The 18,584-nt window shown below is 47.0% G+C and overlaps 1 protein-coding gene across 1 annotated transcript; it reads right to left on the bottom strand.

Annotated features, from left to right (window-relative positions):
• Positions 1 to 3,210: 3,210 nt before the first annotated feature.
• CLEC3B (C-type lectin domain family 3 member B) lies at positions 3,211 to 11,022 on the bottom strand. The gene is made up of 3 exons (XM_071561364.1): positions 10,803 to 11,022; positions 6,503 to 6,601; positions 3,211 to 5,160 (listed from the first exon to the last, which is right to left on the bottom strand). The coding sequence occupies exons 1-3, from the start codon at positions 10,909 to 10,911 to the stop codon at positions 4,760 to 4,762; spliced, it is 609 nt and encodes a 202-aa protein (XP_071417465.1). The 5' UTR covers positions 10,912 to 11,022; the 3' UTR covers positions 3,211 to 4,759.
• Positions 11,023 to 18,584: the final 7,562 nt, after the last annotated feature.

The raw sequence follows: 18,584 nt of genomic DNA, 5'->3' as shown, positions 1-18,584 counted from the left end.
TTCTGTGATCAGTAGCTGGCCTCACCTCTTGGCAGCACAGCACCTGTGGGGGTTTGTTGCCTTCCTGGAGGGGGGTGCAGACACTGGTGTACCTTGTGGCTGCTGCCAGCACCAGTGGCCCCAGCCTCCAGCACAGTGGGACAGAGAGAGGACATAGGGAGTGATGCACAGAACAGGACAGAGGGGAGAGGCTGCCAGGTGCGAGTCACTGCTAAGATGGGTGCGATTTGTTTTTAGCTGAATTTGGAACAGTCCTCAATTGTTACTTTTGGACTCTCTCTGGGTACTTCTATACTGGAGATAAAACAATAAAGCGCTAATTTTTTTTTGTTTGTACTCCATAGCCTGATATCCTCTTTATCTTCTGTCCCCAAGGAGTTTATTTTTATACTCTCCATTAGTTTAGTGACCCCCGACTGGTTTATATTTATGCTCCCAAGGGTGGTTTGGCTTACCCTTGCTTGCTGAGTCTCACAGATCTGTGTTTCTGCCTAAGGCAGCCTCTGAGACAAACAAATGTAACTTTAATTTAGGTTTTAATTTTATTTGCAAAAGGAGAGACTGGCAGATCAGGTAGTGAAATGGGGTTCAGTGCTTACATAGGAGGGGGATCAAACAGTAAAGCCTGTAGGAATCACAAGGTTCAGTTGTTCAGTGGCGGAGGAGGTCCTTCCCTTTTGAGCTGCATTTTACTGGTGGTCTCATTTCACAGACAGAGGTGGGAAATACATTCCCCCCATGTCAGGCAGGAGCAGAGGAGTTGGGGGACTGTTCCTTGCAGAGGATCACAGGGAGACAGTGCACCTGATGTGGAGAGAGCCTCCAGTCTGAGTAGCCCCCAGGGTGAGTGGACAGGCACAAGGACCAGAGGCCTCGGGTTGAGTTTCCTGTTCTGAGTGTGAATCTTTGCCTTCTCTTGCTTGGTGTCCTTTTCCCATGTTAGTAGATCTGATTTCACCCAGGACTGCTAAGGATGGAGTCCTACAAAAGTATTCAAGGCTCAGAACAAGCTTTTGGCTCACTACTCCCAAATTCTTACCCACCTTTGCCTAGCTGGCCCTTTTATTGAGCAAAACCAAAAGCAACTTGCCTGCTGATGTGTGTTAATACTATGCTGTTCTGGCCTTTGTTCAGAGGGAGACATCAGAAATGTATCACCTATTTTATGCTTAGCCATTCCACTCTGAACCATTTGGTCCTTTGCCTGGACTTTCAGGCAAAGACCTGGAGCAGGTTCTGAACTTCTGGACCTGGGTGGATTGGGATTGGGGCAGTCAGTTGGGTGGATTAGTGCAGGTCTGTTGAAGTCAGCTGTGGATGGAATAGTACTGGGGCAACTCTGTAGGCTCACCCAATAACTTTTCTTCTTTTGTATATATAAATAGATGCATATTTCATTCTTCATCTTTCCTCTGCTGTGTCACAGAGCCACAAGCAGCCAAGGGGTGCTATCAGTGGCACAAGACCTTACACAGCATCTCCTATTTTAATAACACAAGGTTCATTAGAGATTGCAGGCATCACAGTACGTTGATTAGACATGATCATATCCACATTTCCTTTTTGTAGGGGAAGAGCTGAGGTTTCTTTCCATTATTCTTCATGCCTTTGGTTGAGACTGCACTTTGTGGACAGCAGATGTTCCTCTCTGGCTTAAGGGCAAAAAAAGATTTAATGGAAGATCAAAAAAGTGATGCTGGTCCTGGCCCTCAGCAAATGGACCACAAGTGCTCTGGGCATTTTCCATCAGGCCCCTCTGGAGCTGAGACAACCAGTGTCCCACATCCAACTCCTCCACCCCCACATTCAATGTGAGCACAAAACAGAGCTGGCCACAAGCAAACAAACAAAAGAGGGCTGTGGTAAGTAAGGATGATGAATCTTCTAGAAATTCTTTGGCTTTTCACAGAAAATGTGTAGTTCATGGTCTACAGTAACAAGAAGAATGTAAGAATAATATTAAACTTATAAATTTAACACTGAAACTGTAAGGTCAGCAGGGGCAAAAACCTTCCCTGTGCTCCTCCCAGCTTCAGAAGAGCAAAATCCCTATAAGGAATGATGCTGGCAGGAGTTTAGCTCTGTAAAAATAGAGAGCAAGAGAGATTTGAGCAAAAAATCTGCTGAGAACAACTTGTTATTTTTTAGATTTTGACAGACTGACTCTTCATTGTCCTGGGAATATTCTTTGGCATCCATCTCCAAGGCTGTTCTTCAGATTCACATGCTGGGCAAAGATGGTCCAGCTCCAGCACTCACATCCTCCCAGAAGCTCAGTGTTGCCAGGGTCCATGGCTTTCACATCACCCCTCTTTTGTTCCTGGGCTCTCATAAAAGTCCTCTGTTTATTTCTCTGACCACACATTTGTGTTTTAAGACCTTGTGGTTTACGTCCAGTCAGGATTAAAGCCAGCAACTCTTCCAGCATTGTCACTTTGCATTCATGTGTATCTCAAAACATGGAACATCTGCCAAAGGAACTAGAGAATTTATATTGAGACAAGCTGGCTTGTAGCATGTAACCATGTCCTACAGAAAAGAGTCTTGGAAAACTTCAGGATCAGGGCCCAAAGTAAAGGTCAGCAAAGGACTGTCCTTCGTGGAAAAGCAACCTAATTTCACATGCATTTCTGAAGCAGCTGAAACTTTATGGACTGGTGTGGAGCACTGTCTTCTTCATGGATGGTCTTCTTTCCTATGTGGGATGCTGGAGAGGAGGAGGTGGAGGAGGGCAAAGTCATCACCACATCAGTGGCTGAAGGAGTGGAATTCTTGGTGCTGCTGCAGCACTGCTTATTGTGGAGAAGGTGGGACTCAGCCTGGGAAGGACTAGCTCAATACTGGGACCTGAGGTGCCGCCTCCCCCAGCACCACTACTGCTGCCAAACAGGGCTGAGGGAGGGACCTTTATTCTGGGCTGGCTTGTATTTCAGAATCAAATTTCCCAAAAAGGGGAGGGGAGGAAGCAAATCTTATTTTCCCCTAAAAGGATTCCCTGCCTGTATCCTGTGTATGGCATGTGGCTGGGATGATAATAGGGACAGGAGGCTAAGAATCCTGTAAAGTGTATTACAGGGTGGGAGGCTCTCGCCTTCTGCTTTTCCCCTCTGATTTTGGTATCTCCAGCCTTCAGACAGATCCCTGGAGCTTCTCTGAAGAGAAAGAAAAGGAGAAGAAGGCACTCCAATCACATTGACACAACTCCATTCCTTCAGCAAGCTATATAGATATTTTTATTTTATAGTTATTTGAACAGCAGAGAGTTTGGCAATAGTGACAGCCTCAGAAGCGTGCACTCTGCATTTGTGTGTGTGTGTGTGTGTGTGTGTGTTTCCAGCCTGGCTCAAATTGGATCTCTTGGAAGACCTACCATCATACTTCTTTTAAACAAAGCAGCAAATTGGAATACCTATCCCAGGGGCTCTCCAACAGCATCATGTCTTGACACCTCCAACTTGGAACCACAAGTGTTGTGACCTGAACTGAAGGGGTTATTTTCAAACACTGGACTGCAAAGAACCTCTGATACCTTTCAGCTAACAGCCAGCCAAGCTTCATTAAGCTGCGAGGGTGACCTGCACTTCTTTCCCATCATTGCTGTTAATCTAAATTTATTTCTATCCTTTAGCCTTTTCTCAGTAAAAAATTACTGAGGCCAGACTTTCATCTGGACATGACTTTATTGGCACAAACAATGCTCAGCAGAATTACATTTGCTGAGGACTGTGCCTGGACCAGCAAAGACTGGACTATTTCATCTGGGTTCCCGTCACACAAACAGGTCAGATGACTCCTAAAGCTGCTGCAGTGTGTTATCCTGTGGTTTGTTTTCAATACACAGTTGTTTTTATATAGCAACATATTCCCTAATAGCATTACATTTATGTTATTTAAGTAATATGTTCATCTTCTATTTTCAATAATATATTAGATGAATTATGTTGCAAGTCATTGCTGCTTCCCCCATGATGCTGCAGCATAAACAAAGCTTCTGATGGGATTTTTTTTTAAGATCTGGCAGTGGGTCTTGCTCTCACACTGCAGTCAGTAAAGCTGGTTTCTGTCTGATGAGAAATGGACCAAACATGTCTGTAACTTGCTAATTCGTTCATGCACTTAACTCCACTAGTTGGATAACCCACTGAGCAGCTGGTACTCTGCCAAAAGGGCCCAGTTGTATCTCTCAGTGCAAAGCAGGAGTAACTCCCTCTGCTCACTGAGACAAGATCTTGATCCTCAGGAGGCTGAATCAGGGCACTGTGAGGAACAAGGAGCTCCCATGGATTGCTACCAGGGCTTAGGGGAAGCAAAACAAGAGGAGAAGGAAGAAACCAGCTATGCTGCTGTCCCAACAAAGCTCAGCAAGGTGGGAAAGGACATTGCAGAGTGACAGCCCTGGGCAGCCAAGGCTGCTGTGTGCCAGGCTGGACTGCTGCACTGGTTCTTTGCCAAAACAACTAAGCCATCCTAATAAATTCCTTGTGTAAAAAAATATATCTATAAATCATGCCTCAGAAAGAACAGTGCAGCTGCTAAGAGGGCTGGGTGTGGCCAAACGAAATGCTGTAGTGATCTACAATCCAACACTGAGCCGCGACAACTCTTTGCAAAGAGACAGCTACTTGAACGTGCGTGCGGCTGCATGTGCGTGCATGCGCATGTGCACATACATGTGCATGTACACACACCTATAGCTTTATAATCCTGCTGCCGAGGGGGAGGACACGGGTTGTGCGCAGGCAGTGGGGAGGCCCCACTGCTACACAATCATGAACTGGCAGATATAGGGCAGCTGATCTCTGCACCTCTTGTCGAACCACTTGCCGATGGCGGTCCCCGACAAAGCGGCACAGTTTTCCAGCTTGCCGCCGTCGGGCTGGGTGGTGATTTCAGTCTCCCAGTTCTTGTAGCGGATGGGGCTGCCTGTCATGTCGACCCATTTGCCCTCTGCAGCCATGTCATTGAGGCCCAGCCAGATCTCCACCTCCGAGCCGATGCTCTTGCGCATGTAGTCGTAGAGAGCATCGTTCTCCTCCCCGTTCTGGGGAGTGCTGAGTGTGCCACCCTGTGAGATGCAGTTTTCACTGGCCTCGTGGTACGTCTTGGTCTCCGGAAATGCCAGAAAGCATTTTAGGTGAATTTTGGTGCCTTTCAGGCAAACTGAGAGGTTACCACAAGAAGAGAACAAAAAGACAGAAAGGGAGTTGGGTTTAAAAATGGTGACCAGGAAGAGGCAGCAGGAGCAAACCCAGTAGTCAAACTATGAACTTCTTCTCTTAGGCTGAACAGCAACACATGGCAGCATGGGATTCCAAGGGCCCCTCTCCCTCCTATGCAGGGCATGACATGGTGATGGGGACATGCCCTCCCCATCTGCAAACTGTCAGCAAAAATGTAATGTCAGGGTGCCTCCTGACACCTTCCCAAGCTTTGCTGCTGCTGGAGCAGAGGTACAGCATGGTCCTCCTGCCCCAGCCCCTGGCCTTGCTCTTCCCCAGCCAATGCTACTCTTTCTCTGATGAGTTTGTTGGAAACAAGGTTTGTCATGGGCCCTGCAGAGTGTTGGAGTGTTTTGGGGAAAAGCTTGCATGCCAATTAAATAATCTTAATTATGCGAGATGAAAAAAAGACTTTTTTAATAAGCTTTGATCAGAAGCATTGTGCTTGCACAGCGTGAGGTCTTCAGAGGAACTTTCTGCTTTCCCCTGATTTTAGTGTTAAGAAAATGAAATGACTTTGTTTTTCTTTAAGCTCTAAACCTTGAGAGTACAGGGTACTGTAGCCAAACAATACCTAATCAGAGCCACACATTAATATCCAAATCAATTATTTCTCAATGAATGTGAGCTTGGAACTAAAGTCTTGATTTAGCATGTGTTCCCTTTTTTTTAAGGAGGAAATTCTCTTTAACTTGCTTTTTCATCTCATTTCTGTTCCGTGTTCTGCAAATCTTGCTCCTATTGATGTCAGTGGAGTTTGCATAGAATAACTGTGGAGAATGGCTGGAAGATGGACATTCTGAGGCTGTCTTCTGTGTATGTTTATTGCAGCATGATGGAACAGACCACCAGTGAGGTTCCCTGGGCAATACCATGGTATGTATAAGAGGCCAGTCCACCATTTCACTGGGGTTCAGACAAAATACGTAAGCTACATTTGGGTAAAGCAACAGACTAGTCCATAACCCATCCCTCCATCTCATAAAGGAAAATATCTAGCTTAGTTTTATAGACTTATCCATAGCTGTACAAATGAGAAGATCTGGCACACAGAGGGGGCCCTCCACTGCACAACTCCTGTCATTAACTGCCTCAGGAGTTTTACATGCCTGGAGGAATTGCAGTGAGCCCACACTCTGCTTTGATCCCCCAACCTCTCTCCTCCTGTTGTTGTTGTGGGGCACTTGGGCATCTCCTGTCAAAATGTGTGGAGCAATTGTAGCCTCTTTATAAGCAGCTCCTCTCCCCCCAAAAAAGCCATGTGTATTCAGCAAGTCCTTTACCTGTCTGGAGCGCTTGCTTTTCCTTCAGTAGAGCAACCTCCTGAGAGATGTTGTCAATCATGGCCTTCAGGTCTTCAATCATTTTGAGGCTCACACCATCTGTTGGAGAAGTCAAGGAAAGAGCACAAACACTGGTTACAAGCCAGGGGAAGCAACCAAATCTGTTCCTATCATCAAAATTCCATGTTTCTTTGCCCTCAGAGAAGGATAAACAAAAGGAATTCACAAAATCAACACTTGTGTCCCCTTGCACATCCATCAGAGTAAGAGTTTGTTCGCCAGTCTGGTTTCACTATCAACCCAATTTGCCCAGTTCAGGCTGCCTCTGCCTCATCTCTACCTCCAGTGTCCCCAGTGTAAGTACCCCAAAACTAGTCAGAGCTGCCCTCCTGCTGTGAGAAGACACCTCTTTGGCCAGGGACTTGGCTGCAGCTGGCTACTAAAGTTTACATCTTGCTAAGTGTGTTACCATTGCAATGGCTCCAACCAGCTATTAACCGGTACTTGGATTTCTCCTAGACAGGAGCAAAAGGACCAATACACTTTGAAGGTGTTGGCAGACTGGACATTGTGGATTTCTCTACACCACCCTCACTGCTCCTGTTGCTTCACCTGTTGTAAGCATCTACTAGTTCTCATGGGGTGAAAGGAAAGGGAACAGTTCACCCATGAATGCAACAGGAGAGGTTTCCTTGAGGAAGGAGATGGGGACCTGAGGCACCAACCCAGGAAAGTAGGGAGGCAGCTTGGATGTGGAACAAAATCACAGGCCCAAAGATTACATGGTGCCATGAGTATGAAAAGCCAGACGCATCAGGAGGAGGGCATTAAGCTGCTTCACTCATTGCTCAATTAACTTTAATGGATACACTTAATACTGAGGCCCTAGTTATTATTTTGCTGCCTTTGATGAAAACACTTTGTGGGAAATGGCTAATTAATCCTATTTTATTTTTCCATGCAAGCTTGTCTTGCAGCAGAACAAATGTTCTAAAGTTTAAGTAACATCCAAGGGCCATGATGAGATGTTGCCAATGAGTCTTGCTGGGACAGCTCCTTATGGTGTTCCAGTTGGGTTTGCTGGTGAATTTCCACCTAGGGGGTCCCTGCCATGAGAGGTGACAAGTCTCCTTGATAACTACCTAAGCTCCCTGTCCCTTGCCACTACCTCATTTCCAAATCCAGGATCACAAGAATGTTCCTACAGCAGTACATTCACTGGGATGTCACGTGGAAACCCATGTCTGGTTAACTTGCTCTTCAGCTGCAAAGTGAGTACCACAGCTATGTCAACAGACATTGAGTTTTCTGTATTTTTACTGCAGGCTTTTGCCTTTGTGCTGTTGTTTCCTCAAGGCTCACCTCCTCAGGCCCAGGATCAAGCCTGTTTACAGTTTGGGTTTGCTGGGACAAGCCAGCATGTGGGATGCCAGTGCTGCCCATAGGAGCTGGAGTGAGTCCTTGTGCATCCAGCTGTGAGCAGCAGGATTTAGTGTGGGCAGAGGTGAGATGAGAAGGAGCCTCACAGAAGGATATGCGTCACAATAGTCTGTTGGTTGGAAAGCCTGGCCAGAAATGTATTTAATGCTGCAAATGGGAACCTTCACCCAGTTTTCCTTATTCTAATTATAGGATGAATTACAAAGAAATCTCTCTGTTCTTAATTATTTTGCTATTCCTATATGGAATTTGGATGTATATATGGGTTGCTTAGCTTTGCCTGGACATCCAAGCAGGTTTCTGTCCCCTAGAGGAATGAGCATTGCTTTAATTTACAATCTCTCTCATCAAACCTCCCTGGCCATCAGTATTTCTTCTGCCACCAGGCATTTCCATGAATGTCCCAACTGGAGCAGTCAGGTCCCACACTGTCCCTAGATCAGAGGAGAAGAACAAACACACCCATGTGATTTATTTCAATGTAAATGTTCACATGCATTTTCAGGAAAGAGCACCCAGACTACAAGAGCACACTGAAATTTTGGGCAGCATCAGAAGTGGAGCCCAAATTAGTCCCTATCCTCTGATTTAAGCATCTGGACTCCAATTTCGGCCTCCAGTTACCTTAGAAATACATGTGAGAGCCATGGAGAGATACTCTGTCCCGTGCCTCCAGCACCCCACCATGGCTGTGACCAAGGGAAATTCCCACCAGGGCTGGTGGGTCCCCAGCCTTGCACCCCCAGGCCTGGGTGTTTCACTGACCCCCAGGCAAGATTGCCATGGCCTGCCTCCCCTGGGCATCCTTTTGGGTGAGACCCTCAGAGCTGCCAGACAAGGGCAAGTCTTATCTGCCCCCCAAAACATCAGGGCTCAGGGAGAGTTTGCTGAGCAGCTGGAAATGTTATTGGGGAGCAATTCGAGGGGGAAAAGCCCAGCAGCAGGCAAAGTGAATGTGCTGTGTCAGCATTTTCTAAATACTGTTGATTTGGATTTTTCATGTTGAAACAGCACCATTTCTGTTCTGAAGCAGATCCAAACATAAGCAGTAATTACAAAAAAAATCCAAACCAACAAAACCCAAACCAACAAAAAACCAAAAGAACCCAACCCAAAACAAAAGTAAAGAAAAATATAATGCTTGGCTTGAATCACTGCTTTCTTTTCTTGCATTTGTGGTTTGGCTGCACAGATTAAAAAAAAAAATCCAGCCAAACACCTCTGGTGGCTTTGCCCTGCCTGACCCTTGCTGGCAAAGTGCAGGGGGTTAGCCAGGATGGGGGTACTGGAGGGCTGGGATGAAGATGGGATGGGGCCAAACTGCCTTTGCTCAGAGCGGGAGTGGCTGAGCTGTGGCCTTTGTGGTGGCTGGGCAGGCAGGCTTGGATGTGTGGAGGGGCTGAAGGCATCGGGGATTTTTAGTGCCTTCCTCCCTTTCCCTCTGGCATCATTGAAAGTCTGAAAAGTATTAATCAAGAAATGCTGGAAGTTTTCAGTAAAGGCAGGGCAGCTGATCCGCTGTAGGACTGGATGCCACTGCCCAAAAGATGCCAAGTTGCTGGGGTTTTGACTTTTCCCCACAGAAAATGTCTCCTTTGATAAGAAATTCTGAGTAAAACCTGCCACCAGCTGTTCCAGATGCCTTGATTTTCAGGACAAATCCCTCAAAAGTTTTTAAATCAGAGCCAATTTTTCCTGTCAAGGTGATTTTTCTCCCACCTTCTTGTCACTAATTGTTTAAAAACTGTTGCAGTGACACAGAGAGAAAAATAGCATTTCTCTAGGAAATGTCTATCTCCTGTCTTTAAGATGTATCTCTAAAATAGCATTTCTCTAAAAAATGTCTTTATACTTCCAGTGAGTACAATGCATATATGTGCCCTATATGAGCCCTAAAGGGTATGTTTTTGGTCTGGAAAACAGTCACAAATAGTTTTCTCTGTTACTGTACAACCTGTGAAATGAGGTGGAATAAGCAGCTGAGTTGTGACTTCATAGGAAGATCTAATGGTAGAAAAGGGAAAAATTTCTCAAGGATGGGATCTGACAACAACAGCCACTGGGTGAGCATAGAAAGCAGCCTGGCCAAATGAATTCTGGGGATGCTTCTTCCTTGCTCCCCACTTCTTCCCAAGCAGGAAAGCACTTGCCAGAGGTTGTCTAAGCCCAAGCGAATGCAGTCAGACACATCAGGCAGGTTCATATGCTGCTTTCTTACCTGCTATCTCCTGTACTTACCATGCCTTGAGTCAGAGGGAGAAAGGATAGGACAGCAGCAAAGAAGGAGAAGAAAACACACAAAAGACACACTAGGGAAAATAAAACTTAGGCATCTTTTTGTGAGCATTGCCCTCTGGTAAGCCTAAGTAGTGGGAACTCATGCACGGTGTGACATACACCCGAGGCCAGTGTTTTCAGAACTCAGTTGATATTTAATGGATTATGTATTTTCTGCCTACTCTTGTCTCTGAATCAATTGTCTGTCATCTGTCACTTACTTGCCTTTGAAAAGTGAATGAGAAGGGGTGGGAGGCTCTAGAAAGGGAGATTTTAGCAGAGGAAAGGTTTGGGACAAACCTTAGAGAGAACATGGAAAATGTATTGCCCTCTGAAATTCAGACCAAGCTGTCCCAACAAATTTATTCAAGGTAGGAACCCACCCAAACCATTTCAATATCCTGTTTTACAGAGGAGCTACACATTCACCCTCACAGGAGAGAAAAAAGACACTTTATTAGGTTTTTCGATGCTTTTTAAGAAGTTTCATTAAAGCACTGTTAAATGTCCCAGCGAGAGGGCTAATTACAATCCCCCGAAGCCCTGCAAGGTTTCTTTCAGGGAGGATGCCGCTGCCCCTTACCTTTCTTGGAAGCCGCCGCTTTCTGCCGGGCTTTGCCGTTCTGCTGGCCGGAGACGTGGGCGAGGGAGAGGAGGCAGAGGAGGAGGAGGCAGGCTGTCCTGAGAGCCATGGCGCTGCCGTCTGGTGCCGAGCGGAGGTGGAGCGGCTCCGCTCTGCCCTCGGACAGCGGCTGCAGTCGGGAATGACTGTCCCAGAGAGCCGCCCGCTGAGTCCCGGCCAGCGCAGCCTCCCGGCCCCGGGGGGGCTCGGGCGGCTCCGGCCAAGGCTGAAAACCTCCCCGAGGGATTGCATTTCTTAGCACGCTGCTTGTTTTTGTTAAAAGGGGAAAAAGAAGGGAGTGAATGTATTGAAAGTCTTCCTAGCTAAACATAAGGAAAGGCTGAGGGTGTAGCTGGAATAGTTTCCGATGGCTTTCAGCAAAATGCCACGAGTTTAACTTGTCTGTCAGCGACGACAGCGGCATGAGGTGTGAAAGAGCCTTTGGGAGGCTGAGACAACAGAGAGGGGCCACCTGCCCCACAGGCCCTCCGAGGGGATGTACATAATGGATGCTGCCAGTGCCAACAGAGGCAGAGGGGAATGCATGGGGAGACTGAATGCCCCAGTCCCTGCCATAGTGTGACACTGGGCATGGAGATTTCTGATTTAACCCCACTGTGAGTCCCCCAGCCTGAGTGCAGACGTGTCAGGGCAGAGATTGGTTTTTTCTGCAGATATTTGTGTAGGAGGGCTCTTAGACATCAGAAAAAACAGTTCCATTGTGGCTTTGGCTGGGTTGTCCTGCCATCATTGCTTCTCCATGGGAGATGGGACTGGTACCTTATGCCCACCTCTTCCCACCTGTGCATGTGGACCCCTCTGGAGGGTCCTTTGCTGCAGGAACACCCTTTCCCCTGCTCAGTGCAAGGACTGGACAGCCCTGCATGCTGTGGGCAGAGCCATCCCATGAGAGCCAGCTACATTCTCTCCACTGGCAATTTCTCGTTTGCCCTTAGACAGTCACAGTTTGAGGGAAGCTTCCAGCATGGTAGGTTTTGACCTGTCTTTGGGATTCCCCTCCTCCAAAAGGAGTTGTCATGCACAGGAGCCCTGTGGTGCATTGTGGCTGTGCCTTTGCTCTTGCCCAGCTCCCAAATTTATGTTGCAGGATAAGGCTTTGCTCTGTGTCTATGTGATGGGCAGCTTGGTAACACCCCTCCTTGGCTGTGGGACCTGCTGGGGCTTGGGGGCAGCAGGGGCTGACCTGTGTTTCCCCACCCCTTTTCCTTGTGCTGAGGGCTGGGGATGGAGTGTGGCTCCCACCCCCGGGCTTGAATTGCCAATTCTGGGACAGTTCCAGTGTAAATCAATCTCCTCATGCAAACTGCCATCCTCTGAAGTGAGAACAGATATGTTTGCCATACTGTCCTCTGCTGCTGTGGCAATTATGCAAGGACAGGAGTGGTCAGTGCTATAGAGCTGCTCAGCAGCAGCATCCCATTTAGACCTCAGAAGACTGAGTGGCACCTTCCACGAATGTGAGACTCTTTCAGTGGCAAATGCATTCCAACCACCAGACCACACAGTGGCTTCATGTACTTTTCATTTTCCAAAATTGCTCTCAGTTCTGTAGGCTAAGAAATGAAACATCAGCTCCAGAGGTTTTAACCAAACCAGAGGGCTGCTCATCAGGTTGATTAGGTTAACCCTTTCCATTGCCCTGACTGGGAGATGGAGGGTTTTTTTTAGCTCTGCCTCACTTCACCAGGCAGCAGTAAGGTGAGGTCTCAGCCTCTACAGCAAAGGGACCGTGTTTTGGCAGACCTGGTCAAAAGCATGGATGAAGAAAGCTGAGAAGATGTTTGATCTGCTGCTGCAGATGTCCCACTAAAAGAAAGCTGCTCCATCTCTCCATCTCTATACACCAAGTAGATTGCTCCTGCTTGGCGCTGGATTACTTCCCTTTCTGCTCTAGCAGTGCTCACACCAGGTGCACTTTGCACTTAGGAAACCTGACATGTGCCAGCATTCATAATCCAAAGGATGGCCAAAGTGTATCAAAGCGCTGAAGACACTTCATAAGGCATGGTGGTTCTGAAAAGCTGGTTGATGCTTCACATCCACTGCCATTGAATCAGGCTGAGTACATGAGGGTCTTCCTCAGGGACACCTGTGTGGTTAGATGGCCAAAACATACTTAAAAATTTGTGGTTTCACTCAGTTCTTAGAAAGTTCAGGCTTCTAAATAACCCTAGAGCTGTAACAGATGACTAGGACTTGGGATGGGGGGGAACATGTTCTACAAAAAGCCATTCTCCCTGGGACCCCCTTGCAGGGTCCCAGACTGACTCCTTGGACCAGCTGGGCTGTGCTGACCAGGCCTGCAGCCTAAACCAAGACCACTGACTGTCTGTTAGTGTGGTGTGGTTGTTCAGCAGCTGCAGCACAAGCAGGTGAGCCTTTCCTGCAGGAGGAAGAGTAGCAGCTTGAGCAAGTGGAGGAAACACATGTAGAGAGAGGAGAGGAGGGATGAGTATTTTGACAAACAAAATGCCATTAACCTTAAAACTCTTCTGATAATTTAAGGCAAGATGCCACCCACCCCAATGTGAACCACTGGAGCTGTAGAAACATAAAAGATACACAAGGGTGAGGCTGGAAAAAGAGCTGTTACTGATTTAGTTTGGCCACCACCGTGTTATCCTGCCTCACTTCTGCTGAATAAGGAAAACCCTGCGCTTATGTCCTACCTGAACAGAAGCTCCCTTGCAGTCTAAGCTTTTGAAGCCACAGAGGAATGGGTTTGATTTTCACTGCCCTTTACCACATGCACCCACTCTCACTCAAATTTAATCCAGAAAATAGATATTTTGTGGATTTACTGTTCTCCTGCCTGGCCTATCCCAAAATAGGATGGAGCCCAACAGATGCCAGACACCTACATACACATATATGTTCCCTTCCCTTGACACTTGAAAGTACTTTTGGTAACTCAGCACTGCCCAGTTTTGCTTGGCTCCAGGTATGCTTGTCTGCCTTTGCTTTGATTCATGGCCTGCCAAGCTGGGGAAAAACCAAAATGTTTTCTTTGCTGCTGTATGTGAAATGGATGGCTCTGATGTGGAGTCTGACAGTGATCCATAACCACAGATTTCTGTGTGTCTGGGACCTGCTGGAATGTTGCCCAGCTGAAACAAGGGCAGGGTGGTTTTTCACTAGTCCCCGAAGAACAGGTCCACAACCAAGGGGGCCTCTCTCCTCAGCAGCCAGCAGGTCATGTGCTGGATGCCATCATTTTTCTTGAAGAGTAAAATGAAAATAAGTAGACTCCAAACACTTGTCTCCAGCTGTGGTACCTATTTTCACAGAGGGTTTTGCCCCAATTCTGTCCTATGGAGACTGGAAAAAAAAATCCTTGACATTATAAAATCTCATAGGCTCCCTGCCCAAACCAAAATGATGGGAACAAGCTGATGTTCCTGCAGCTGGTCCAGAATGAGGATGCTACAAGGAACAGCCACCTAAAAGCTTGTACCCAGCCCATCCCCTGCCCAGTTTCCTGCTGAAGCCAGAGGTTGCAGTTCCATTTAAAGAAGGGGCTATCAGTGGTCCTTTGTTGGCTCTTTGGGCAGTCATCATGTCTTTGAGATCCCAGTGATTCATGCTTCTTACATAGGGGAGGTGTGGGAGGTGAGTAGAGGTAATCCTTTTTATTAGATGAACTAACAGAACTGGAAGTAATCAGCAAAATACTAAAATTACGCCAAGAAAACAGAGTTTGGCCATGATTTTTTACATCTGTGCAATCATGGATTTTACTTCCCAATAAAACCATTTTACTCCCTGACTTCAAGCCCAGTCCGTGGTCAGAAAGAGTAGCTCATGCTAGTGGTAAGGTAACTGGTTTGAGATGAAAAAAAAGAGGGCAGAAATACCTATGCTTCTGGAAACCATCCCAGGGCTGCAGGGAAGCAGTCAGAAAAGTTTACGTGGCTTTGGGAAACCCAGTAAGGAGGCTGCGGTCCTGCATTTGGAAGGCTTTCAGTTAGCGAAACATTGGCTGGAATAGGCCCACAAAAGGAAGCTGGATGCTCCTGGCAGCTACACAGATCTGTGATTTTGTGCCCAGCTAGGCAAGGAAATGGGCAGCAAGATCAGAGGCTATTTTGCTTTGGCTCCTAGAAAAGAGCAGGTATTGCCAAGCCAAGAAACGAGGCAGTGCCGCCGTACAATGGCTGGAAAGCGCAAGGGTGGACTGGGGAACAGCATTCACATGGTTATCAAGATCAGCAATTACCAGACCTGGCCTTTCAAGCCTAAGTTTTGAGTTCAAAGGTAGGCCACCACAATGCTGAATGATGCTCGCTCTTTGCCTGCAGCACCCCCTCCTCTGGGAATGCTCCTGCCTCCTCCGCCAGCACTGCCAGCAGGACAGCAAAGGGGACAAAGGGGACACTCGGAGCAGCTGTGCACCTTGGTGGCTTGGCCCATGGCTGGGGCAGCACAGTGGGTTTCATATCTCTGCTCCCTTGACCAAATCCACTCTGCAGGGGTAGCATCAGTGTCTCAGCAGCACCACAACAACCTCAGAGAGGAATAGGAGAGAAACAGCAGTGAACAGTAAAAAACATGCTGTGAGGAAGTGAGGCTCACAGAAGAAAATCTCTGATATTAATTAGCCGCTGTCTGAACTCGTGCTGGCATCACTCCTGATTTCCACCAGCACAAACATCGGAACAGGTTAAAATGGAAAGAGCCAAATCTATGGATTATTGTTTTTGAGAATAAAAATGGAGAATAAATGCAATATTATTTCAGGAAAGGGTGGTTTTCATAAGGACAATGATGAGGAAAACCAAGGAGTCAGCACTTTGCCAAAATGTTATCCCCAGCGTCAACTTTAAGAAACTGGCTTTGAGCCTAAGGAGGAAACCTTCCCATCACATCCCATGGCAAGCACAGCTCACATCCCTCCTCCACATTGACCAGGAGTCACAGGACAGAAGGATCTGTGCTTCAGATCTTCGGGCCTTAAAGCAAACATAAATGTGGAGAACTTGAACTCAAGTAGTATGAGCTGTTCAAAACTCTCGTTTCCAAAGGAGCTCCACCAAAGGTCTCACGCTCCCTTCTATTTGAAGCAAGCAGCTCCTGGGGGTGAGTAGTAAATCCGGGTGTCTTTACTGCTTTATGTTTCTGACTGTCATCCACAACCCAAAGTCCAAACAGCCAAACGAAAACTGCAGTCAAGTGTCTAAATCTAAGATCAAAACTCTGGAAGAATTCATAATTGTGCAGGTTTGCTGAGCGGGCTGCATGAAACTGCCCACCACAGCATCAGTTCAAGCAAAGTCACCATTGAACCTAAAGTCAGTATTTAGGACTGGCAAACAGACAGTGGTTCTGTCAGTTTATGCTCTTACTGCACATTGTTCCTACCTTAGAGCAAGTTGTTTGCTTTCATATCACTGTGGGTGCTGAATTAGGAATTGTAAAAACCTTCAACATGAGCTGCATGATTTCCTTAATTTTTTTAATTTAGAGAAAAGTTTGCATGATCAGACAGCAGGAAGAGAGCAATCTATGCCCTTGAAAAGCCTTATCAGATTAAAGTTGGTCTCTATCTGGGGAGGAAAGAAGAGAGGTAGGACTTAAATAATTACTTTTCAATCCATATGTTTCCAGCTGTGGAAAGACCAAAACTTACCATTTACCAAAACACAGCGACAATGTGTGGTGTGAGAGCTCCTCTGGAAGGGAAGGCCTGCAGGCTGGTGGCTCCAAGTACCTCCGATGCCTGAGCACTGGCTTGACTGTGGTCTTTGCCCTGTCAGCCGAGTGGAGAAGGGCCTCTGCACATCAGAAAGGGACTGAGATTTCATTTCCTCTTACTCCTCCAAGGGTACAAGATAAGGGGTTGCTGCAACTATGATTATCTCAGTCTAAATGCGGGCAGCCAAATCTCATCAACAAATGGCGTGACATGAAAACTCAGGCATGTCTGTGCCGCTGTTCTTACCCAAATCCTGAGAACAGGATAGCAACAGAGATGTTCACAGAGCTTGTAAGATAACCACAACTTTACTAAAGTGTTCCAGTTGATGAAATTGAGGTTGAAAGCATCATCAGGGAGTCATTAACAGCATGTCTGAGATTCTAATGCTGTTTTGCAGGAACAGCAAAAATGTTGTTACTAAATAGCTGGAAACGCAGCTTATCCAAAATAAAACAAAGGCACTGCAGTTTCTCTGTGGGGTGACATGTACCAAAGTGTCCTGCTGTGCCTGAGCACTATCACTGGGAGTCTGGGACCTCACCAAAGGAAAAGAAGCCTCTGTGAGGCACAGCTAACAGAAGCAGCCACATTTTGCCCTAGAAGGAAAAGCTGCCTCACATGGGCAAGGAGTGCAATCAGGCAGGAGTGCACTAGGAGACAAGGGACTGGGGAGCAGGGAGAAATAACACAGAGGGCTGAAGGGATTCAGTACCATTCACAGACCTGCTCTTGCACTTTGCTCAAGTGTGTTAGAGGAAAGGAGGCTCTGGGGTAAGACCTGGAGCACTCAGGTCTTATCAGTCATAGCTTTGCTTCTTCCACTCTCTGAGTCTCAGTGGCTGCCTACCACAGGCAAGTAAAGCGGGGCCACAGCAGGGCTGGGGAACATCCTGCTGCTGAGGAGGGCAGTGGCATCTGCTGCAGTTCAGAAGAAAAGCTGAAGACAGTCCTAGCAGAAGTGGGTAAATCTCAGTTAACTCCTATTTACAAAGAAAATGCATGACAAATGTCAAATCAGGGTGCTGAATCCCTTGAAGAGAGACTTTCACACTGCAGTCTCATAGGAGCTGTAAGCAAACTCTGATTCACACCAGCCTGTCTTGATAACAGGCTGTGCTGAAACAAGCTTTCATATAAAGCCTGACTGCAGGTGGCATAGCCCTGCTCCTCTCCATTGCCTCCACCCCTGCCCACAGGGCAGAACAAGCTCCCCTCTCCTCCCCAAACTACACAACTGCAATGTTGAACTGTAGCTGCAAAATGCTGGCTGACAGGATTCCTGGGCTTGGTAAATCTGCCAGGCCCGCTGACCTACAGCCTTGCCTTCTCCAGCTCCAAGGGCACTGCCCCTGTGAAACAGGTAAGTTTGAAGTGTGTGCTTTCGAGGCAACATGAGTAGAAGTCTAGCAGGATCTGCTACACTTCCCATCTCTAGTACACAACTTTCAGCCTCTCGACACTCCCAGCAGAAGCAATTAATTTCTGGGACAAACAGAGAGCTATCCCTTTCCACAGATGTTTCCTCTTAGTTCTACTGGACTCGAGTCAATGAAAACGTGGCAGTATCTGCACAGCAACACTTGGAACTTTCCACCAGCCCAGATGGGAACAGGACCATTCTCAGTTGAAGTCTCTATTAAAAATCTGCTATTTTTGTTTGGAATAAAAGGGAGGGGTTATAGGGAGCTAAGGAAATAAAAATGGGCAGCATAGCCCTTAGCATGCCTGAGAACCACAGTTTCAAAGATTTCTTGGCAGATATGATATCAACTGGGAGAGCTGTAAGACCTTTTACCCCTGTCAGAGCTTTGTTTATCCATCTGGGACATGAGCTGGTAGCAGCAAACCTCCAGGGGCAGCTGAGACCAACTAGTAGCTTTATAATACTTTTGGCTGGGCTCATTATTTGTACCTCAAGAGTTGAAGCAGACCCAGTATGAACAGGGGTCACACTTCACCCCACTGCTTTCTCATGCCAACAGATGGGAAGCAGTGAGTACAGAAGGAACAGGACCCCATAAGAGCCC

Source organism: Pithys albifrons, chromosome 7, assembly GCF_047495875.1.
Source record: "Pithys albifrons albifrons isolate INPA30051 chromosome 7, PitAlb_v1, whole genome shotgun sequence".
In the NCBI taxonomy this organism is placed as follows: Eukaryota; Metazoa; Chordata; class Aves; order Passeriformes; family Thamnophilidae; genus Pithys; species Pithys albifrons.
Note: the sequence above shows the minus strand (reverse complement) of the source record. Positions and strands in the feature narration are given on the sequence as shown.